Here is a 24,685-nt window from a genome sequence, read left to right as displayed (position 1 = left end):
GCAAAGTTGAAAATTCTCTCATAAGAAATCCTACAATTCTACTAGAAACAGAGTTTAGGGAAGTCATACACTTGTTCTAAAGTTAAAGGAAGAATGAGTTTTGCTTGCGGTTTTAGGTGACAAAAATTCATCTTGTGAATATGCGCGAACACAGTGAAAGGAAGCCAGTTGCAGATAGAATCACAGACATACAGCACAGAAACACACTTGGGTTGAACTCATCCATGCCAAAAAACCCTAAATTAATCTACTCCCATTTGCTAATATTTGGCCCATATCCCTCTATACTCTTCCTATTTGTGTATTGTGGCAGCCTCACCATGAAGTTCTGGTTTGGCGATAGTGGCAACTCTTAGCTGGGGTTGGGTCTTTGCAAAGATATTTCTGGAGTTAAAGGGACAGTGTAAGCTTGAATCTTTGTCTGGTATTTGCCATTAAAACTTTCCAAACTGTCTATCCTACTATCACATTTTTCTTCATCTAATAAATGCTTTCATGTTAATGTACACATGCAGACAAACATTTGGCCGTACTGCATCTGGGAAGCTCCCCATGTATCAATGGTACACAGAAGCTCACTTCTGGAGGGTGCAACCAGAAAAGATTTCCACACAGCAGCAAGAGAAAGTGCAGTAAACATGGCTGCAGACTATTGTTCACAATAAAAGTTGGAGTCTTTCAAGCCAGATTTCAATCTGGGATCTGCCCTGTACTGTATTAACACCAGCTAGATCATAAAGGTTACACAGACCCAAGGACTGAGGATAAATTCACCAGATAATGTTCCTCTCTTTCCCAAAACACTTTGGCTGCGACAGAGACAACTTGATGCTATTTACTCAAAATCTGAATTTGAATAAAGAATGACTCACTAACCTTTGCCCAGGTAAACCATTCCATATTCACGACCCTGGGGAGTCTTGTACTCCACGGTGAAACAGATCTCTTTTCCAATCAGTTTCTTCCTGAGAAACTCGCGTGCTGGCCAAGCCCAGGGCTGTAAGAAAAAAAGTACATGAACAACAACAATTACAAAACCTAAATACCGCAGATACCAGAAGTCTGCGAAAGAAAAGGCTGGAGAAACTCAGGTCTGGTGGCATTAGTGGAGAGAGAAGCAGAGTTAGCGTTTTGAGTCTGTATGACTCAGAAGTGAACAGTCATACCAGAACAGAAAGGTTAACTCTTTCTCTTCACAGATGAGGTTCCCTAACATTTTGTGTTTCAGAACAATGAAGGTAAAGTGAATAACATTGCCAGATGTAATTGACAATAAATACACTCCTAAAAGGGAAACAACTAGACAATTAAAATTCCTGACATCAAATCAGAGAGGTGTGTTAGATCAATGTTTATGGTTTATGTAATGGTAACATTGAGCAAAATATAGGCAGCAAACCCTATCCAGCAATTGCTCATGTCAAACAGTATTAGCTCATTACAGGGAAGACAGCCTCTGAAATTTTGAAGACAACAGTCAATTACCCGCATCAGTTTGGTTCATTTGGTTGCACTTTCACCTTGCATTAGGAAGTGGTGGGTTTTAAGATCTAAGCTCCGAGCACAGGTACAGCTGATGCACGTTTCAGTCTTTTTCAATTAAGAGCGTTAATCATCCCATAAATGCCTGGGAACATTTACAAAAAAGGCTTCAACATTTTACATCATACCCTGTATCGCATTTAGCTGTATGTAAAAGACTTCCAAAAAAGTGACTAAGGGAAGAAACATCAGTGCAAGACAGCCCAAAAGTCATTGATGTCTTCAGATGACACTACTACCCCACAAAAGACAATGTCATGTCACAAGATAAAAACGCCATAAAACTAGTATATAACGTTGTTCAAAATTTAAAACAATTCAACTGTTTGCTCCATATACCCAATAATACCATTAGATTGAGCAATTAAGTTCTATAATAACCTAAACAGTAAAGCTAAATAATAATTTGGTAACACAGAACAATGCTGAAAAGTTTTTCCCATAGCTTTTTGGCTTTCACGCATCAGAACCATTCACAATAGTACCAATTGAAGGGCAAAACCAACATTTATAAACTCAATAAGGACACAGAGTAGAGATTTTGCTTGATTGAGACAAAGGTCGAGTGAGTATGAGAGATAATTTGGCTCAGTGGGAATACAATGCAAAGAATAAATGAAATATTTGTAATAAAGGTTAACGCTAGTAAGAATCCAGATGCAGAAGTAAGCTGCAGCGGGTAAAAGGTGTGGATCAAGAGGCCTACCTACAGTGACAGGTGTACAGTCACATCATAAACCAAATCATGACTGCAGCAAAAGCACCCAACTGATGAGCAGGATTGATGAATATTTCTAATCTTCCAAGCAAAAGTTGGGTCTTCTGTGTTTGGGTCTATAGCCTTTTCCTTCTCTATTTTCCTAAAAGTAGCTTGTCAAGTACAAGATTGATACTCAGGAGGTCTGGCAGCATCTGGGGAAAAGAAGCAGAGTTAATGTGGGGTCTGGTGACTCCTTCACCTCTGCTTTCCTCCCACAGGTGCTACCAGACCTGTTGAGTTTTGTCAGTAATTTCTGTTTTTGCTTCAGATTTCCAGCATCTGCTGGTTTTGGTTTTAATGTGGATGATTTATCCCTGTTGTTTTTAAAACTGTAAAATTATAATAAAGTGTAAAGAGAAGTGATTATAGAGTCATTGATTAAGTAAGTTAAATGCAATGCTTAGAGTAGAATAGGTGATGTGTTGCTGCAGCAGCACATGGGAGCCCCTGTACATCAAGGTGATCACAGTAAATGTCTGCAACTGAAGAAACTTCAGAACTGAGGTAAGGAGCCGAGGTCCAAGCTGCAGGTATCATGACACATCAGCAAGGGGACAGTTACCTTGACGCTGATGCAGGTCATGGTCACTCCCCTCAGACTAGGCTAATCAAATACAAATTTGATTTGTGGTCAAGGACCTGGGGGGTGTGAAAGTGACTGCAGATGAGGCAGAGAGGTGTTCAGCAAGGCTACCTTCCTAGGAGCCTTTGTGCTGTAACCGCCCAACAATTATGAGGTTCATGGGCATAAGTGGGGATTCCACGATGGATGGAACAAACTGTAAGAGCCACCCACGTGGGAGGGGGAAAACAGAACACAGTAGTGGTAACTGGACAGTATAATTCAGCAGATGGATTCTGTTCTCTTTTTCCTGGAGTGTAATCAGGACAGTTTCCTAGAATAATATGCTGTGGCTCCAAACAGGGATCAGGTTATTTTAAATCCCGTAATGGGCAAGCTCAAATGATCTCAGTGTAAAAGACCTCCTAGGAAATTTTGGCCATAATTTTGGGAGAATTTAGCATTCAATTACAGAATGAAAGTTTAGCAGAAAAGACAGTTCAAGAACAATGGCAAACATTCAAAAACACAGTTCATGATTCAAAAATAGATATGTTCTAGTAAGGACGATTCCAGGAAGGGAACAAATCAATCATGACCAATCAAGATTGAAATTGAAAGGTTAAAAAAAACAAATTTCACATTAATGGTAAGAAAGGACCAGTAAAGCTTTTCAAACCAATAAAAGAACAAAATAATACAGTAATCACACCACAATGTTATAGATTGTGGTTGAATCCAATCCTGCTGATGCTAATGGATCACAAGGCTTCATGGGCGCTCCATTTTGAGGCTATAATGCTTTAATTAAAATGTAAGGCATCAGTGGTCCACTCATAATAGGAGTATTCACATTCTATATTTTGTTAAGCATTTTAATTAAGTCAATTCTTTTATTTGTTTGTTTATTTTTAAAAGAAGTTAAAATAGCGTGTTTCGTTTGAAGTAGTTTGGCCAATGAATTGAACTTGGAACAGAGTCACTTACACACCTTTAAAATAAGAAAAGGTTAGGATCTAGGCTACCTTCATGAGGTTTGGTCTGGTCCACAACAATCTTTAGGAAAATAATGATCAACAATAAACCTCAAAAATGTATAATGTCTATTCCAGGCAGTTGCTGATATTAAACTTTATAATATTTCTAATCATCACACATCACTCCCAGTATGTTTACAAAAGAGCATTGTCTCTTGCCACCGCAACCCATTTACCACCACCACCCCCAACCCCAAACCACTTGCAGAATCACAGATGTGTTATGGCAGAGGAGACAGCCATTCGTCCAATTGTGCCTGCACCGAGTTGTCAAATGCCAATTACTTAGCCTGTGCCCCACTCTTCCCTTCCTACTTTCACTCATCCCCTTGCTACTTTTTCCCCCTCAAATCTCATCCCTGGCCTCCTCCCCTCCATTGCTACCACACTTTCCCATCTTCCCTCTATCCATCCAGCTCAGACTACCTTTTTCCTTTAACTCCACACCTTTCTCCCAAAATTGGGTACCTCAAAGAGCTTTCTTTCTTGTTTACACACAGCTGACCAAGACCAGCATTTCATTTTATCTGTGCTTAAATGAGTTAAGATAACATCAGTGCACTAGTACAACAGTTGGGTGTTGTACAAAGCAATGAATATTTTATATTTTCAGTTATTGCAGTAGGTTTTATTTAAAACCTCAAATGTTATCATCCTTATCAGTTTCTACAGAATCTTAAGATAAATCACAACGTTCATAACTCGAGACACTTCCTAAATGTCTATTTCAGACTATGTATTCATTTTGTTCTCCTGTACTTTCCACACTTGGAAGCCTTTAAACATAAATGGCCAATAAATGTTTAGTAACTTAAATACTCAAAATCTCCCATTTCACCCCAACTATGAAACCTATTTTTTCATACAAAAATTAAACTAAAAACTCAGCTAAAGCACAACACTTCTGATCAATACACATACTATACATGAGATTTTACACGTAAATTGATGGTAATGACCATTTTCCACGTGCAAACAGCCCAACACACCAGGCTAATATTCCAGCTGTACAAAATATTGCATATGCACACATCCTTTAAATATGTCAGAAGTGATCCACCTTTGCAATTACAATTTCACAACAAAAATTTGTATAGCACCTTTCCTGGCCGTGTTCAGTTAAGTCAGTGCAGATGCAATTATGTTGGAGCATGATGCTTTTTGGTTAAGTAATCCCATAACGTAAACCACATCCTAAACAGGTAGACATTAGAAACAAGATTTTACCTCATCAGGAGTTTCCTTGGCTTCAGGTTGATTTGGAGCAGCACGTCGTGCTAAGGCACCGGAACGGATATTGCTCAGGTTAATTTGCCGTTCAGGTGGGGGTCCTCCTCGTGGCTGACCACGAACAATGATTGCACTACCTGACAGCACCTAAGAGACAGAAGAGATTCAAGAATTACACCACGTTAACATCTTTAATATAGATGAGTTGCAGCATATATGGTTTATTAGCCTCAACAGAACCATACTAGCTAGAAGATTTCAGCAATGAAACATTTAACACCACGCTGTTGCACTTACAAACCCTAACATAGCACAGTTGCTGACATCACATTTAGGGAAGGCAAAGGTGTAGTGGTAATGCTACTGGTTAGTAATCCAGAACCCCAACCAATTATGGGTTCAACTGCCACAATGATGGCTAGTAGTTTGAATGTGACAAAAATATAGAATTAAGAAAAGCTAGTCAAATGGCAACTGCTGTTAACAGTCATAAAAACCAATCTGGTTCACTAATGTTCTCCAGGAATTGAAATCTGCCATCCTAATCCAGTCTGATCTACATGCGACTCCAAACTCACAGCAGTGCGACTGAGCTCTGAGCCCAACCAGTGATGCCTAAATTGCATGTATAAATATAAAGTAAACTAAATGTAAAATATAGGACACCTGCAGGGAAGGTTGTTGCTCCCACCACCCCATCCTAGTACACAAAGTGGAGGGTGGCAGCGCTGGAAGAAAGCAATCATTCTCAGATTGCTCAAACAATTCCTTAGCAAGTCTCCACCAAACACTCTGGTCTTCATTCTTCACAATGACACATATAGCGTGCAAGTGAACACATCTGAAAATAAGATACAAATGGCAGCAAAAGCACAGAGTTCCCTGTACTCAATGGCTTTCTCCAAGCTAGTAAGCCACTGCAAACAAATGCAAAAAAGTGATAAGGCACCATTCATGTCAAAAGTTCATCACTCCAATAACCACAAGAATGTTCAACTGCAGTTCAAATGTTTTACCTGTAACATCATCTTTCTGACCACTAACTCAGCTTTCTTGGTTTACCTTTATGTCATAATTGATGATCACCTTATTTTTATGTCCAAAACATCAAAATCAATCCTTCTCTCATTCACAAATTATAACAGGAATCGGTCATAGTTTTGCTGCTAGTACAGTATAAAATATGGGTCAAAACAGTACAGTCCACTTTACTGTCTTGGCTCAACTATTGTACACTTGATTCATTATAGCAGAGACGTTTTACAAAACAGTTGTGCCTAAAATCAAGCAATTAGTATGTTAGTACCAGGAGAAGTTAGAAAATCTACCGTTTCCACAATAAAAGCAATGTGCTCCCGAAACATCAGCTCTCCTTCTTCTATGGTGCTGCTTGGCGTGCTGTGTTCATCCAGATCTACACCTTGTTATCTCAGATTCTCCAGCATCTGCAGTTCCTACTATCTAAGCTCCAAAACCTTCCAGTCAAATCCCAATTCGATGACTGACCCAGATTAGGCTGTAATTTACAACATGACAAGTAGCATTCAAGGCTAAATGACATTCCAAGTATCTCTCAGGCAGAAGGTGGACACCCAAAGGAAAAGATAGCCTTAGTTGTGTCACTTAATTTAACGTAAATTCATAGCTACCACATTCAGCTGTCATACCACCAGGAAATCTCTTCCAATGTGCAGTCTAAATAGGTTAGCATCTCTAATCCACACATTTGGAAAATTGAAAGTAGTTTTATTCTGGTGAGTTAACAGCCGGTTTACATTGATGACAGGGGACAAAATTCACTGAGATACAAGAAAGGATAACTGTCTTCTATTCAATGTTAGAGGACTCAAAACATGAAGTACTGGCTAAGGCACAGCAGGGGACTACAGAAATGCCATTTAGATAAAATAATGCCGTATTAGAATTCAATTCAGCTGGGTCAGAATATTATTGAAAGTTACCTTCCCAAAAGGAGAGAGAAAAGTGCAAAAATAATGCTGCCATTTTATACCATTTCCTCTTCTGTGTCTCTAGATGATGACTTCAACATTATATAGAGTCTTTTCACAAGGTCACTGAAACCGCACCAATTCTGATAATGCACACAAGTAGGGAAAAGGCAAAGAAAGATGAAAAGGCAACATTTACAACCCAGTAGGTCAAGAAGATTAAACATTCAGTTGTTGCTGTTGATCAAACACGTTGAGTTCACAATATTTGAACTGATGCGTGATCCAGCCAAGTAATTTTGTGAATTAAGAAACCACACATGGAAGAGATGAAAGTGAAGACAGATGAAAGTAAAGAGATGAACAGCAAAATAGGTAACTGCAATGGTTATAATTTCTGTATGGCCATGAGAAAATATACAAGCTTACAGCCTGATGAGCTGGTGGTATTAGCACTTGACTATTAATCCAGAGACACAGATAGTGTCCAGGGTATCCGTGTTTGAATCCTGTCGTGACAGATGGTCGAATTTGAACTTGACAAATATCTGGAAAATGAGTCTAATGATGACCATGAACTATTACTGATTGTCAGGAGAAACCCATCTGGTTGGCTGACAGCCTTTCGGGAAGGAAACTGCTGTCCATGCCTAGTCTGCCCCAAAAGTGACTTCAGACCCACAGCAGGGAGGTTGGCTCTTAACTACCCTCTGGGCAATTGAAGATGGGTAATAAATGCTGGCGTGGCCAGTGGCGTCCACATCCCATTAATGAATGCAAATAAAAGTCTCAATTCCCCACCCTTTTGGAAGTCAGACTGCACAACATCCTCAATTGCAAAGAAAGGGGTGGGGTGGGGGGGCGGCACGGAGAGAGGATGTCAGACTTGAAAAGTTAGAATCATCTTACAAAAATATACTTGTCCACTCCAGCATAATTTTAGAATGACTTTGAAATCTAGCACAACTAGCTGTTGTGGATTTATATTTTGCAAACCAGAATAAAATTGGAGAGACGACTTTAATGCTCATCATAGCACCGTTGAAAACAGTTCTGACGAGGCTTAAGAATCATGGCATTTCAAATCCCATTTGGTTTGCAGTAAGTAAATGATTCAATTGGCATGTATTTGCTTGCAGGAGCTAGAGCAGCTTTGGAACTTAACAGGAGTGTGTTAAAATGGACTGACTCAATCCTAACTTCAAACAAGTATTTTGCATCTATATTTCACAGTAGAAACAGAAAACTCAAGAACAATTTTTTAAAAATTCAAAGGGTAAAGATGTAGGAAAGAGCTAAAATAATCATAATCACTAGAGAAAACATGCCAGGCTAACTCGCGGGATGAAAGGCTGATAAAGCCCCTGGACCCGATGCCTCCGTCCCAGGGTTTCTAAAGAAACGGCTACAAAAATAGACAATGTCCAATCACGGTTATTTTAATTGACCCCTTCAGGCATGTAACTTCCAAAATCCCCTACATTTTGTAGAAAATACCAGCAAATTTAAAGGATGCAAATGTAAATGCCAATTCGAAAGAGAAGGAAGACAAAAAGCAAGAAACAATGAGTGGGTTACCTTAATATCTGAAGTTAATAAAATGCTAGAATCCACTACTAAGACAACAGGAGTGGATCATACGTGAAAGCTATATTACAATCAGGCTGAGCTAAAGTTTTGCAAACAGGAAATTGTGTTTGACATAGTTAGGATGTAACATGCAGGCTTGGGAAAGGGGGCAAAAATAAAAATCAGTAGATGTAATACAGTTGGATTTTCAAAAGAAATTGTACCAAGTAAGAAGTTGCTGCACAGGATAAAAGTTCAGGGCATTGGAGGGTCATATGTTTGCATGGGTAAGAAACTTGGCAACATAAAACATAATTTTTTAAAAAGGGTCAATTCCAGGTTGATAAACTACCTAGTGGGGCGCTGCAAAGATCAGTGATGTGCCTCAACTACTTAGGACTATGTCTAATTAAATTTACTCACTCTACAATGAAATAGGAGAGAAAGTGAAAAAGGATAGAATGAGTCTACTAAAGGGACACATTGATTTCATTGTGATAAAATTTGGGTAGAAGAATAATAATGTGGAAAATTAAGAAGTTATCAACAATAACAGAAACACAAAAGCAGAATACCAGTTAAGGCAAATCTATTGTTGCCATTTATTGCAAATGGGATGAAGGGTAAATTTAGGAAAGTCTTTCTATTGGGCTTTGGCAAGACTGCATCTGGAGAACTGCGTGCAGTTCTGGTCTCCTCACTTGTCTTGGCAGCAGTTCAGAATCACTAAGGTCGATTCCTGGGATGAAGAGGTTATCTTACGGAGTAATGTTCAACAGTCTGGGCTACTATTCACTGAAATTTGGAATAATAACAACCTGTTGAAGCAGGTTAAATTTTTGTGACTTGATAAAGAAGCTTGAGATAATGGTTATTCCCATGGCAGAATGTGGAATTTGGCACTGCTTAACAAAAATTTAAGATAATTATGAGGAGGGTCTTCTTCATGCAATGTCATCAGTATTTGAAATTCTCTTCTCCAGAGAACAGTGAAGGCTGAGTTAGATTGCTTCTTGATCTATAAGTGGGTCAAGGGTTCAGGCAGAGTAAGCAGAAAAGGGAGTACAGCCACGATCAGCCAAGGCCTCAGTGCATGGCAGAGCAGGCACAACAGGCTGAGTGACTTACTCCCACTCCTAATTTTTCTGATCTACGGAGAGCAAGCACTGTGCATTAAGATTGCAATTTAAATGTACACATCTTACTCTGGCTGGTAGCGTACAGGTGCAGGCAGCAAACCACATATTTGCACTGATACGACGCTTTTTTCCTCTTCGTACATGAGGCTTGTTTGAGAAATGTCAATGATGGACATCATACATTGTACAATTCTGCAGCCCATTTTTGGACGAATATACACAAACAAGCAAGTCATTTTCTAGAGAATAATTACATGAAAAGATAAACACGAGGAGGATGCATAATTTCATAGTAAGTGTGCTTTCAATGAAAAGTGGAAAATGCAAGAACAGGAAGTGATAAACATTTAAAAATTGAGCAAACTAATCAACTAAAAGCACATTCAGGATTAAGAGGAAGTTCTGTGGAAGGGTCACCAGATCCAAAATGACAACTGCTTTTTCCTTCACAGATGCTGCCTGACCTGCTGAGCTTTTCCAGAAACTTTGTCTTTGTTTCTGATTTACAGTATCCTCTGTTCTTTTGGTTTTTAAGAGATTGTCTGACCTCCAATTCTCTCACCTCCAGAACTTGAGTCCAAATCATGTCTCACATCATGATTAAACAGGTTTTCTTACTGTGATAGCCAGAAGGCCCTACTGAAAAGAATTTGAGCAATCCCAGTCTAGTTCCACAGCATAAATCTCAAGCAACAACTGGAACTGCACTTAGAAAAGCCAAACAACTATGGAGACACAGGTAAAAGCAGAGTTCAGGCAAGCCATTGAACTAAGTTGAAGGCTTATCTTAGATCTTGGAAGACTGCATCAGATCTTGCGAAAATTCATGGCTATGTCACTAAGTGGGAAATAATTTACATTTTTTAACTCCCCATTATAGGCAAAGATTGCCTTTATTAGTACAAAAACTGTGCAAAATACAGAAATAGAAAATAAAAGCTTCCAACGCCGTTGAAAAGTGCTGCACGGAATTAACGTAGTTGATTAAAGTTCTAACTTCTCTAACCAAGGTATGTTACTACTAACCAACCTTGGGGCCCAACAACAAACCAGATGCAAATTCAGATCTTGTGCACAGTTCAAGAAAAAGCAGCACCCTAAAGGAAGCATTAACCAAGGGCCAAGTTGTTTGTCAAGGCCAATTTCTTCCTGGAAAAGTGTATTCATGTTACAAGAGGGATGGTTAGATCAGTTGACTGATCAACCAGTTTGTGACGCAAAGTGATGAAAACAGCATATTGTGATATACTACCTTGACATTATAAAGCTCAGAAAAATTCTGTAACATACAACCTTATAAAGCAGGGTTCAGCAATTTGACGAAAACCAATACAATACCAAGAAGCTTTGACAAATTTGCTCTTGGGACAGCAAACTTACCCTTGTGCCCAAAGTGGACTCAATGAAGCACATATGCAATGGTTTATCTACATACCATTGCCCGAGTGAAGGTGAGAAAGGTTGGAATATCACCATGTCGATGATACTTTTCTTTTATTAATAAACAGATATGCATTTACTACAAAAACATTATTTTATTCTCCGACTTCTTACATGTACATCCAAGTGTTAAAAGATATTGAAATTCATTTTTAGAAGTCACAGTAGTTTTATAATTATGCATCTCAACCACCCACATAAAATGCCACAGTGAATTGTGCATTGCTCAAATCAACCATCTGAGGAGGAAAATTACTATCTACCAGTTCAGGGGTATAATGTAATGACATATCACATAGAAGACTAGTGTTAAAGTATTAAAGACAGTTAAAGTACTGTCTGTCTGAATTTTTACCACCCTCATGTCGCTCTGAGGAAAATGACTAACTACCTGAAGAAACAATATAAAGTTAACGTGGGGGTCAATTCCTCAGAACAATTGGCAGCAGGTTTACCTCATCTGTCTTGGTGTACAACACAACTAAAAGACTAGGACCCAAATGAAAGGAATCAGGTAAAATTATCTGAATTTTATCCATTCTCTCAAATACTTCCCCAAAGATTTCATTTCTCACATTCAATTTTGCAGGTATTGAAACCAAGCACAATATCAGCTCCCCTGTTCAGAATCATGCTTGTGTTGGATCACATTTATGCATGTTTTGATGCAAGTCCATCCCACTATTCAATTTAACCCTCTTCTCCTACAAATTTGAGGTAACTGCATCTTTTTCAGAATTAGAATTTTCAATTACTGCTTTAAACTACAGGATTAACTGAAAAAGTAAATATTGATCAATAGATTATACATCTCAGAAACTACATAGCCCAAGTCTCTACATAACTTTGCACACTTATAATTAGTAGTACTTCCAGTTTCATATATTAACAATATACAATTACATACAAGACCAGGAATCATCAGGACTGGTTCAATCAGAATGACATCATCCAATACCACACGACCTATGACCAAGTGACACTGAATTTCTTAGGTGGACTGTCAACAATGATGACTAACAATCAAAGGCATCTGGAACTAGTATATACAAGAGTCACCAGGAATCTGAGAAGTCACATTACTTGAAATATTGTTGACAATCAAGTGTGGAGCTGGATGAACACAGCAGGCCAAGCAGCTATTGGCCTGCTGTGCTCATCCAGCTCCACACTTTGTTATCTCAGATTCTCTAGCATCTGCAGTTCCAATTATCACTTGGAATATCATACTTTAAAAAAAATCAAGAACTACATGCATAGTGCACCAACTTAGAGATTGAGTGATGTAATCAGATTACATTGACTGGAGTCCGTCTATTATCAAGGCACATTAATTGGAGCTTTATTCACTCACTTTTAACCAAATTTTACTTTAGGCTCGAGGCTATCGTTAATTTGTATTAAAATGTTAAAAATGTAGGAAAGCTTATTTCTCCCCAAATTTTTCCTGTAAATCTAAATTTGAAAGGCTAAAGAAAGTTGTGCTTTAAAGAAATACATCAAAAGATGATTCATCTCAAACATTAATACAAAGGCATACATTCCTCAGGGAAATCTATTAGTACCTCATGTTAGGGACTGTTTATTCTTTTAAAGGCTGGATTCAAATTGTATCCAGAAACAAACATAGCCTTGTCTGCTAGCTATAGAACTTCAATCTGAAATTAGTTCAGAAGAGTCCCCATTATAGAATTAATTGGCAATCATACTTGGCAAGGCCAATGACATGACAAAGATAAACCTGTCACTGTCCTCCCCCCTTTAATTTGTCTCAATGTGCTTACCATCAAAAGTGAATGCCTCAAATGAAGTTTTATTCTCAAAGTCAGCATCCTTCAACATCAGGAAAGAAAGAGCCAATGAAAAATGCATCTTATCTTTAAGAAAAGATGGATGCTCTTTGTTCCAATTTTATTTGATCTGTATTCCATAGTTACCAAGCACTTTAGTGCCCATTCCAAGCAGCCTTTGTGATACCAAACAGATGTCACTAGTCTTTGGATCACAGAAGAAACAGAGTCCTTTACCCAATCGCAGTTCAAATAAGGAATAAGAACCTCAAGTTCCAGTCCCCACTATCGCTGGTTAAATCAATGCAACAAAGAGAGACTTCCTGGGATTAAAAACCAGTCTCTATGCACCCGTACCAGACCACATTAGCTTAAGCTATCAAGAAAATCAAGGAAAATTGACACTTCACTGCTTTTACTGACAACATGGGATTCAATAGCTCAAGACATTGATGACATTAAAGCATGAAAACCAACAAGACAGGAATTGTCAAAGCCAAGTCTTGTATAATAAACCTCTCTTAAAGTTCTTGCTTAACTCAGAATCACGAAATCGTTGCTGTGCGGGAAGCAGCCATTTGGATTGTGCCTGAAGATAATAGATTCTCCAGCATCTGCAGTTCCTAAGATAACAAAGTGTAGAGCTGAACGAACACAGCAGGCCAAGCAGCATCTTGGGGGCACAAAAGCTGACGTTTCAGGCTCTGAAGGGTCAAGGCCCGAAACGTCAGCTTTTTGTGCTCCTAAGATGCTGCTTGGCCTGCTGTGTTCATCCAGCTCTACACAGGATTGTGTTTATAGTGGTTCCAACCTCTGGCCTGTTCCCCATATCCCGGCACATCATTCCTACCTAAATAACTTAAATATCCTGTTGAATGCCTCAGTTGAACATATATCACTGCATTCCCAGACAGATTACATACCCTCACTCCTCACAGGCGTGTAAAAGAAATTTTTCTTTTTTCTTGATTCATTGGCACATCACTAAATCTATGCCCTCACAATGTTTCCCTCTTTAACAAGTGGGAACTGCTTCTTCCCATTTACTCTGTCCAACCCAATCATTATTTTAAAAACCTTTATCAAACCTTCCATCTTCTGTCCAAAGATAACAGTTCCAACTTCTTCAATCAATCCTTATAACTGAAGTCTCTCATTCCTGGAACCATTTCTGTAAACCACTTCCACACTCTGCTCCAAAGCATTTATACCTTTCCTACAATGTGGTGCCCACAACTATACACAATACTCCAACTGAGGTCTAACAACTGTCTCTTACAAGTTCAATTTTACCTCCTTGCTCTTTTACACAACTGCCTAATAATAAAGTCAAGAACATAGTATGCTTTATGAGCTGTTCTCTTCATCTGCCCCTCACCTTCAATGATCTTTGCATTTACACCCATATCCCTCTTCCCTTATACCAACCAAAATGCATCACTTCATCTTCCCTGAATTGAAACTTATCTGTCACCTATGGACCACTCAAAAAAATGTATTTTTTTAAAATTTGATATTTTTAATCAACCTGTGTAATTTGAACCTGTGCCTTTCATTCAGAGGTAGGGACACCACCACTGCAAAGTGAACAATAACTTCCAGATCATGAGATAACATGCAGATAATATCCGCTTTTACCTTTTAAAATTGTATAATTTATCAGGATTCAAGTAATGCTTTCTGGATAAGATATTGAGTCAAGGTTACTCCTGGCCTACTCTGATTACTGACTAAGCCTACAGATGTAAATGTTCCAAAGCTGGACTTGCCATCTAAAATTACTCTAACTTTACTTATTGCAAGTTGCTCAAACTCGAGGAAACTGCCCCGTAGTGGACCGTTGTAATTGACAATGATGCCAAAGGTTTTCCCTTTATGGTATGAGTAGAATCAGGCTGCCTTCAGTAGCACCACCTCCCTTCAGCAAGTTAAATCTAACCAGAAATACAATAATCTCAATACATCATTTAATCCATAAATACATTTTTAATTTTAACGACATTCCTTCTACGCTGCTTCAGTGTTTTCAAAAATACCTCTCGAAGGTCATTTCTGCCTGCAAAAAAGGAACATTCTTATTGACCCAACTGTATTTGCACATAAATGTGTCCAATAGGTCCTTTTCATGATTTAAATTCCTACAATGGGGAGAGTGGGGTTGTACAGAAGAGGAAGAGAACAGAAGGAATGGGGATTCCAGCACCTTGACCTCCAAGTCTCTCTCCAACATTTCATTCACTAGTCTCACTTTAGCCTTATCAGATCCATCTGGGAGTACATTTTCCATTTATATCCAACTGTGTGATGGTTGCTTTATCTGGCACTTCAGAAATTTTTTCCACTGAATAAACACTTGGATTGAGCCTCAGACATGCACAGTTCGCAAGTGCTTCAATTTGACTTAACTGTACAAAAAGCTACTCAAAATGGATCAACAGGGTTTCAGGTGGGTCTGAATTCATACTTATGCACTGTTGGATTGTGGTCACGCTTTGACTGGTACCGAGAGACAATGAGGACTGCAGATGCTGGCCAAAACATTGACCTTCCTGCTCCTCTGATTCTGAATGGCACTCAATTGGCTAAAATATTATTTAGATTCACTGTGAAGCAAGGATTAATATAAACACAACAAAAATTCAGTTTAAGATAACAAAGTGTGGAGCTGGATGAACACAGCAGGCCAAGCAGCATCTTAGGAACATGAAAGCTGACGTTTCGGGCCTCGACCCTTTTCTGATGAAGGGTCTAGGCCCGAAACATCAGCTTTCGTGCTCCTTAAGTGCTGCTTGGCCTGCTGTGTTCATCCAGCTCCAAACTTCGTTAACTCAGATTCTCCAGCATCTGCAGTTCCCAATATCTCTGATAAAAATTCAGTTTGTTGGCTTTAGGCTAACAATGCATTGAGCTCATTGAAAATTCAGTGATCCCAGACAAAATAGCTAGAATATGCCATTCTATTAACACTGATGTATTGTCTGTTGAAATATACTTGTGACAAAGACACAAACGACTTTGGACTTGGACAATGACAGAGCAACTGATTTTGGAAAGTCATTGAATCCATGGTTTACGCAGTCAGAGTATGATTATATTCCCTTACCAAATGCTGACATTCTTGACCAGAATGGTAAAGCTTTTCACTGATATCAAATGGCAGGAACCAGAGGGGAGAAAAAAAAGCAGTTACAGGGGCAATTTTCCTACTCTTCTCGTCACAGATTAAAAATGATTTAAATTTTTGGGTTAAAAATCCTGATGATGATTACATACAGGGTGAATATATATCATTCACTGAAGAAATGAGCGTATGTCACATAACAATATAAAGCGCGGCCAAGTCCAATTATAGTTTGGCATGGGAACTAAGTAATAACTCGAGCTAAAGATGGATCAATAACACATTCTAATTGTATGGACTTTTTAAAATTTGATCATAGGTTATCAGCATTGCTTGCTAGGCCAGCATTTATCACCCAGAAGTCAGTTTAGAATGAACCACGCTGTTCTGAAGTCACATTTGTAGGCCAGATTAGGTAGGATTGCATTCTCTAAAATATTCCTTCTCTAAACCCAATAACAAGATGAATTTTCATGACTATCTTTGGACGGTTCCATGGTTGCAATTAAGGCTAGCTTTTCACCTCAGGGTGTTTAATTGAATTTAGGTTTCTCCATTTGCCAGAGCGGGAGTCGAACCCATGGCCCCAGAAAGATAGCCTGGGGTTCAGAAATACTAGTCCAGTGACATCATCATTGCACCTCACCTATTAACTACTACAAGGTTGAATTATTGGAGAAAATTTGGAAAGCTATATGGCATCACAGAAGACCAAAGATAAACTTGCAGTAAGCCAATATGGTGGTCAGATTATAAACATAATGGTTAACTGGGACTGATTACAAACTTTCAGAATCAAAGCAATTAATAGAGGGCAATAATATACCCTGCGTGTCTCATTTGTGTTTATAAGTTATGGTGAGCATAAAATGGTGGATCAGAGTATGGTGGCAACTTATACTGACACTCAGATCCAAGCAATAATATCCAAAGGACTGCTACCTAGAGTATGTAATCAGGTAAGGTCCATACAGGAAAGAGATGCATGACTATTTGAAGAACAGTGAAAGCTACTAGAATATTCAAATATTGACAACATCACTCGAAAAGTAGTAAGATTTGTAGAATAGCAAAATGGAGTGGAACAGTGGAAAGCAAAAACACAGTACAGCACTCTTACAATGTCCCTTATAACTGGCATGTTTTGTGGTCTCCAATAAATTAATCAGAGAGACAAAACCAAAAGAGATGAATAGTTGGAATTAGTTTGCTGTCTTTCTGTGTGCCTGCAACTCTTTTGTCATACTGATGCCTGCATCTACATCTAAATGATCGCCAAAAGCTGCAAACAATCTAGTTTTCATTCTTTGTGACACCACAGATTGTCCCATTTGTACCATCAAGACTGCTGGAAATGATTACTTTCCCAAGCTTTTTAGATCTAAAATTCCCCCCACTCCCCCAAGTATAGATCATCAGTTAAGATCAGGAGACTGTCTACATGTGACAGCTTAGCACAATGCAACAATTTAAATGTGAACGCTGAGTTGGGAAACACCAAACTGAAATTCTGCAATCTTTTGGAGAGCTGTTAAAATACATGATATATTCATCTTTGGAATGACTGTCCTTCTTTCAAACTTGACTATTCCTTCTAAAAATCTAACATCTTTCTTAAATATCCAAACGTTAACTGCTATTGACTCTCAAGCAGTTATCTTAAAAACTACACTGATTGATTTCACGTATGTTAGCAAATGACAATAATAAGTCGATAAGTTGATTTTTCTTTGTTAAGGACATAACCAGTATCTATATTTTCACTCGCCTGCAGCAATGGGTTCAGGAAACTTCGGTGATTTATCTTACCTTAGCAATTTACATTTGCTAATAAACCAAAAGAGCTGCGGATGCTGTAAATCAGGAGAAAAAACAGAAGTTGCTGGAAAAAGTCAACAAGTCTGGCAGCATGTGAAGAAGAAAATTACAGTTAACGTTTCAAGTCCTGTCACCCTTACTCAGGGATTACGGACAGCATCCATTCTGTTGAGGAAGGGTCACCAGACCTGAAACATTAACTCTGATTTTTTTCCTTCACAGATGCTGAGCTTTTCCAGCAACTTGTTCCTAATTTACATTTGTTCTTAACGATCCTTCAAAATAACTCAGATGATAACCTTGTCTGAAAAGAAATGTTCTTACTTTCCAATTTGTACTTTTAAAGAACAACACTCTACTACCATGTTAATTCATTCTGAAACCAGATGGTTAAGTGGGAAACAAGAATTTAATAATGGATTTATTTACAGAAGGCAACATGACAAATGCATGCCTCTTCCTAACTGACATTCTGTTTCACAGAATTTTTTGTTTGTCCACAAAGTCCTTGAAGTAAGGATTGACATGGACCAGCAGAGACCTGTAAAACATTTGCAATAAACTTAGCATTCTTATTATCAAAGTAATTCTTTGAAGTTTCATGCCCCACACATTATATTCCTTACAAATTATACCATCTGTCAACCACCCACTCATCATATGCCATTCCTACTGCACAGGCCAACCCCCTCCTTCAACAATGCTGTTCTCCCCTCCCCCAAAATGTCCCTGCACACCCACCCTCCACACACCCTCATATCAACACAATACTTTTGCACCTACATTTTAGGATATGTTAAAACTAGTGCCTTTGATGTACCAATGCATCTCAATACATTTCAAAGGGAGGACTTTACAGAACTGGTGAAGGGCATAGTGGGAGTAGCTAAGGTTGAGTTCAATCCATTGAGCAAAGGAGTCATGAAAAGAAAGCTATATGGATAATCATTAGAAAAGGGAAGAGGTGCAGCAAAATAGAAAAACTCAATGTGAATCCCATCATTAAGGTCTAACAACCTGCACTTCTATGGTAGAGTCATACAGCACAGAAACAGACCCTTCGGTCCAACCAGTCCATGCTGACCACAGTCCCAAACTAAACTCCTCCACTTGGCTACACATAGCCCATATCCCTCCCAACATTTCCTACTCTTGCACTTTAACCAGAATAAAATATCCCAAGGTACTTCATTAAATTCAGTTAGACAAAAATTTGCTCTGCAACTAACAATGACGGAACTGATCAGAAGTCGCAGTACACCAGTTTATGGTCCAACACATTAGATTAATTGACTAATGTGATCTTAGCCAAATTAAAGTTTGTGTGGAGTGCTGAGGAATTAAATCTATTGGTGACAAAGCCTGAAACCTTGGCTCTAATGAACATGAGATTTGAGCAGAGGAGGTGAAAATAGTTCTTTATGGCGGCAAGTGGCAAACAGATGAACAAACTGAACACAAGTTGATTTGAAATTCCAAGCTTTCTCAGCACCGCTCCTTCATTAAGTGAAGTGGAGTGAGGTGCACAAGCACAGAATACATTGGCAGAGATAACAGCAAGATAATTCCAGGTAATTAAGAGTCTTAACAGTTAATTGGAAATAGTGCGAGTGGAGTGTCAACAGGCTGAATAACAAGTCCTTGCTAGTGATCAAAAGTATCAACGGCTACATACTAAGTGATTGACTGCAAATAATCAAAATTAAGATGGTGTTAGAGACAAACCAAATGGCTGGAATAACAAATAAGGTATCAGACATATGGCAAGTGTCTAACCAAAATAACAAGTAATAAAAATCTATACAAACTGATTTCGGTAGACAGATAATAACAAGTAATCAAGATAGGAGGAAGGATGAAGGTAAAGAGCTGGAGTGAGAAAAGTCAAAGAATGGATAAGAAGTCAGAGAGGAGACTGGACAAGAGCTTCAGAATAGCCAGTGAGAGTTAAGGAGGAGACAATTAATTTGATTATCAATAGATGATCATCTTGTACAGAATGGAACACTCCCATTTGATCTTAGCCAAATTAAATTGTGTGGGGGGGGGCTGAGAAATTATATCTATTGGTGACAAAGCCTGAAACCTTGGCTCCAATGAACATGAGATTTGAGCAGAGGAGGTGAAAATAGTTCTTTATGGCAGCAGGTGGCAAACAGATGAACAAACTGAACACAAGTTATTTCTATCCCACATCTGCAGAGCAATACTTAAAAGGAATAGTTTGCATTGATTTGTAATTTACTTTACATAGACACCTGTGTCTCACCACTGGCCTGTTCTTCTTGCAGCTTCCCCAGACATTTTCTCTAAATCAAAGACGTGCTTTGGGAAAGGAAAAATTCAAACCAAAGTTCTAAGGAACAACACTATCTAGGTCTTCATTAAACTTGGTGACAGTATAATAAGAAAATGTCCAGTGAGCAGTTAATATTATCCAGTTTTCTGGAACCCACATGTTCTTCAAGTTGAAAGCACGGCACATTTTAATTTTTGACAACAGTACAGGTAAAATTGGACACTAGAGATGTTGTGGAGATGGCATGATTGTTAATTTTCGTATTGACTCCACAATTTCAATATTCAATACAATAAACATTTCACATACACAAAATATCTAATTCCACACACTCACTCAGACCATTCCTTAATAATTCATTAATATTTGCTATCATGTGTATTAATTGTTCCATTCTCCCAAGCTTGCAAATTCAAAGACTAAAGATTTCTCTTCACACCTTTACTCCTGCTTCACAACTTACTTTATCCCATCCAATAAACCTGAATTTTTAGCGAGGCTCAAGGGGCCAAATAAGGTGGTGGCAATTTCAAGGCCTATAATGCACAAACTAGAAAACAACTTCAGGAACATGTCCTGGTGCCAAAATGAAGATGTTATTAAACTGGAAAAGAGTACAAAGAAGGTTTACAAGGATGCTGCCCAGATTGGAAGGTCTGATTTATAAGAACAGGCTGGGACTTTTTTTTGTATGAAGCATACAAGGTTAAGGGGTGACTTTATAGAGGTTTATAAACTCATGAGGGGCACAGATGAAGTAAGTAGCCAAGATCTTTTCCCCAGGGTCAGAAGGTCCAAAATTGGAGGGCATAGGTTTAGGGTAAGAAGGGTAAAGGTTTAAAAGGGGCTTCAGGGGCATTATTTTCCACAGGTGGTGCACATATGGAACAAGATGCCAGAAGTAAGTGTTAGAGGCGAGTACAGCTGTAACATTTACAAGACTTTTGGACAGATACATGGACAGGAAAGGTTTAGAAGACTATGGGCCAAATACAAACAGGTGGGACTAGTTCAGTTTATGAAACCTGCTCAGCACAGACAAGTTGGGCCAAAGGGTCCATTTCCATGCTGTATGATTCTATTCCATCGTCAACCAATTGCATATCTAAATCCACCGGGTACCTCTTCCAGTTTGTTCTGTGGAACCCTGTCAAATCTAAAGTTCTGTGTTACAATGAACAAATAAACTCACTTTGGAAAGGTCCAACAACAAAAAATTTTTTTTCATTTTTTCTTACTAGTACATAGCATGCTTCCTCATTAAAGCAAGGCGATTAGTTGTGGCTAGTGTGGGTCACCACACATCAGGCAAGGGAAGATGCCAAGAATCATCCTTTATGGTAACCTCAGCCAGTACAGGAACTGAACGCACATTGGTATGTATCACTGTATAGCAAACCAACCATCCAGTCAACTGGGCTAGCGCTTTCATGACTATGCCATATCAACTCCTCTGCATGTGAATTTAAACTTCGCAATAAATAATCTATTATAGTATTCAATTGAGAAAACCTGTTAAACCTACAAGTTCTGCTGAAATAAAGTACACAGACATGCTCACTGCAATGGCCATATATTCAAATGGACTACTGATGAACACTGTCCAGGACGATTGTCAGTTTCTTCAGGCAATCACCAAATCTGCCTATACCCATCCTTGTCTGTAACAGTGCTCAATAAATAGCTGGAGTGAGACAAACTGAAGATCATTGCTGAATTAAGTTAAGAACATTCTTCCAGAAAATTACTTGTAGTTTATAAATAATAAGTCTGCAAACTGAGACAGTTAACTATTACAAGCCGAAGCAATTTATATTTGAGAGTGTGTGAATTGGTAAACAAATGTTTACCATTCCACCAACTGTGAACATAAAACAGAACAGTACAGCACAGGACAGGCCCTTCGGCCCACAATGTTGTGCCGAACTTTTACCCTAATCCTAAAGTCTATCTAACCTCCACCTTTATCTTATACTATCATCTATATACCTATCTAGTAGCCCTTAAATGCCTCTAATGAGGCCAACTCCACTACCCTCTCCAGCAATGGTTAAGAAACACTACATGTGTCACTAAGCATCAATCACTGACTGACTTTTTTCAAATAGATGTCCCTAAATTTATGTTTATCCTCCATTTCTTTTGCCAAAAAAATTAAGAACGCACTTTTGCATGCCAAAGTTTAACAGGATCCCCATGGAGAGCATATGTTCAACATTAATATCAGCAGAATCATGGTTTCCAAGAATATTCATGAGTTATCTTTCTTAACTGCACTGTGTGAACACTTGCCAATTTACTTTTTTTTAAAAAGGTGAAAAAAATCCCACATTATGATCCAATGAAGTTCTAAGCCATAGGACGTTGCAGGTTCAATCACCAATCTGTATTGATCCAATCAGGGCAACAGTTGGACTACTTCATGCTACATTTCAACCTTTGATAAAATTTGCAGCATAGGCCCAAGCTGAGCCAAATTAGTCAAGAATCTCCCTCAATTATTTGGTGAATCTATGTAGAAATGCTGGGCAAGACAATATTGAGTTTGGTGCATGGCCCACTTGTACTGATGTCACAGGCATAAGAATGGGTAATTAACAAGGCACTTATTAGCATCTGATTTATCAGTTCTTTGCAAAAGGCAAAGCCTCAGGATAAGAAAACTGCATGAGAAGAGGTCGGATCAACCAAATAAATTAAACTCTCTCCAAAAGAAAACTGCTTTCTGAAATGGTAGTAATAGCACGAATAAATCTAACACTGCAGTAACCTTCAGTGCATCATGCCACATTGATGCTGATAACCAGCCCATATCATACATTCACCTAGAACATTTTCATTTCTGCTAACATACCCACTCACGATAAAATAGTAGATTTACATAATCAAGGTCAAGGTTCACAAATGTACCTGCGTTAAAAAGCTTCTGTACACTTAATTCAAGGTCAACGCTTGCAAAGTGAGACTGTTCTATTCTAAATAGATGATCTAAAAGAATGAAACTGCTGAAAAGTAACGATGAGACTGTATTCTGTGTTTCCTACCGCAAGGTTTAAAAGTAACGGGTCGCTGTCTGTAAAGTAACAACAAACTGAAGGCGAACAGCCCACTAGTCGCACGTTTTGCCCACCCATTTTGTCCCTGGTTTACGTGGCTCATCCAGTTAGTCGACACCCCTCCTAGCTAATTAGGAAACAGATTTAGTCCCAGAGTATTCTCAAATACATTAACTACAGACACGGAGTTTGCTCTCTTCACTCGCCCGTGTACTTCAGCTATTTTTAAATTGTCTCCAGTGATTACAGGTGAACCTGCTCCGGACCCTGGAGAACACAGTAACTTCTACGGTTTCTCTAACAACACTCAGCGCCCTCCCCAACCCCATCCACATTCCTTGTCAAACTCCGTCCCTCGCTGATTCAAAGCCATAACTTTCCGCTTGTTGAGGCAAAGGAGATTAGACGGAGAATTTCCGCCTTTTCGCTTAAGGTAAATTAAATCAAATCATTTTCGGGGGGTTCCGAAGCTCAAAAACTGACGTGTTTTTATGCCAACACCACCACCCCCTCCACCCGACACACACTTTTTGCACAGCCTGTGTCAGTCACCCCTATCCTGTGCCCATGCCACACGGAAAGCATTTTTCTTTGCCTGCCTCCGACCCGAGCGGTGGCCGTGTCTCACCCACCAGTTTGACAATGCCCCGTTGGAGCGGCAGGGCCGGAGCCGCTGACTGAGTTTGAGAAGGAGTTGCTGCTGCTGCTGTCGCCATCGTGCCTGATCGAAGCGATGAGTGAACCGGAAAGAGAAAACGCAGCGGGGGGGCCCCGCGCCCTGCATACACAGAACCGCGCGTCTCCGGGTAATTGCTTCCGGGGCGGCAGTGCCGTGCACTGGAATGACGTCACGGTTACTAAGGAGACATTTCCGGGCGGTGGATTTGGACACGTCAGCTCAAGCAGAAAGAAGTACGTTTCTGTGTGTGTGTGTGTGAGAGAGGAAAAAAGATTAGCTTTTACAAAGCCCCTTACACGTTCTCTGGTTTACCGGAAGCCCGTTAGGACAAATGAAACATATTTAATGTGTTAGTCCGTGTTGCAATGGAGAAAATTAGTGGCTGTTTAAGGAAGAATCGGTTAATGCTTCAACCTCAGAGGTACAGCACAGCCATGTGGCCTGACGAGTTCATGCCGACACGTGCTCCGTGCTCTACTCGAGCTGTTCCCCACTTCTGGTCATTTAAATCAACCGTCTTAAACCATCTGAACCTCTGCAGGTTTGGCGACTCGACTGGACACGTTAACAGCTCCTACGTATGCTACCAGACCTGCTAAGTTTCTCCAGCTTTTCATGTTTGTGTGTTTCAGATTTCTAGCATCCACATTCTTTGTTTTTATTTTTGTCTGAACGATCCTTTCGTTTTTTCCTC

General features: G+C 39.1%; 1 protein-coding gene across 1 annotated transcript in view; it reads right to left on the bottom strand.

The window, feature by feature from the left end:
* snd1 (staphylococcal nuclease and tudor domain containing 1) overlaps nt 1–24,099 on the bottom strand; it is an 879,367-nt gene extending 855,268 nt beyond the window's left edge. Inside the window, exons 1-3 of the mRNA XM_048553925.2 lie at nt 23,945–24,099; nt 5,129–5,278; nt 877–997 (exon numbers count right to left, since the gene is read on the bottom strand). Coding sequence (XP_048409882.1) covers nt 877–997; nt 5,129–5,278; nt 23,945–24,028 — 355 coding nt within the window. The 5' untranslated portion in view covers nt 24,029–24,099. The remainder of the gene's footprint in view (nt 1–876; nt 998–5,128; nt 5,279–23,944) is intronic.
* Between the last annotated feature and the right edge of the window lie 586 nt (nt 24,100–24,685).

The sequence above is a fragment of the Stegostoma tigrinum genome, chromosome 25 (assembly GCF_030684315.1).
Source record: "Stegostoma tigrinum isolate sSteTig4 chromosome 25, sSteTig4.hap1, whole genome shotgun sequence".
NCBI lineage: Eukaryota > Metazoa > Chordata > Chondrichthyes > Orectolobiformes > Stegostomatidae > Stegostoma > Stegostoma tigrinum.
Note: the sequence above shows the minus strand (reverse complement) of the source record. Positions and strands in the feature narration are given on the sequence as shown.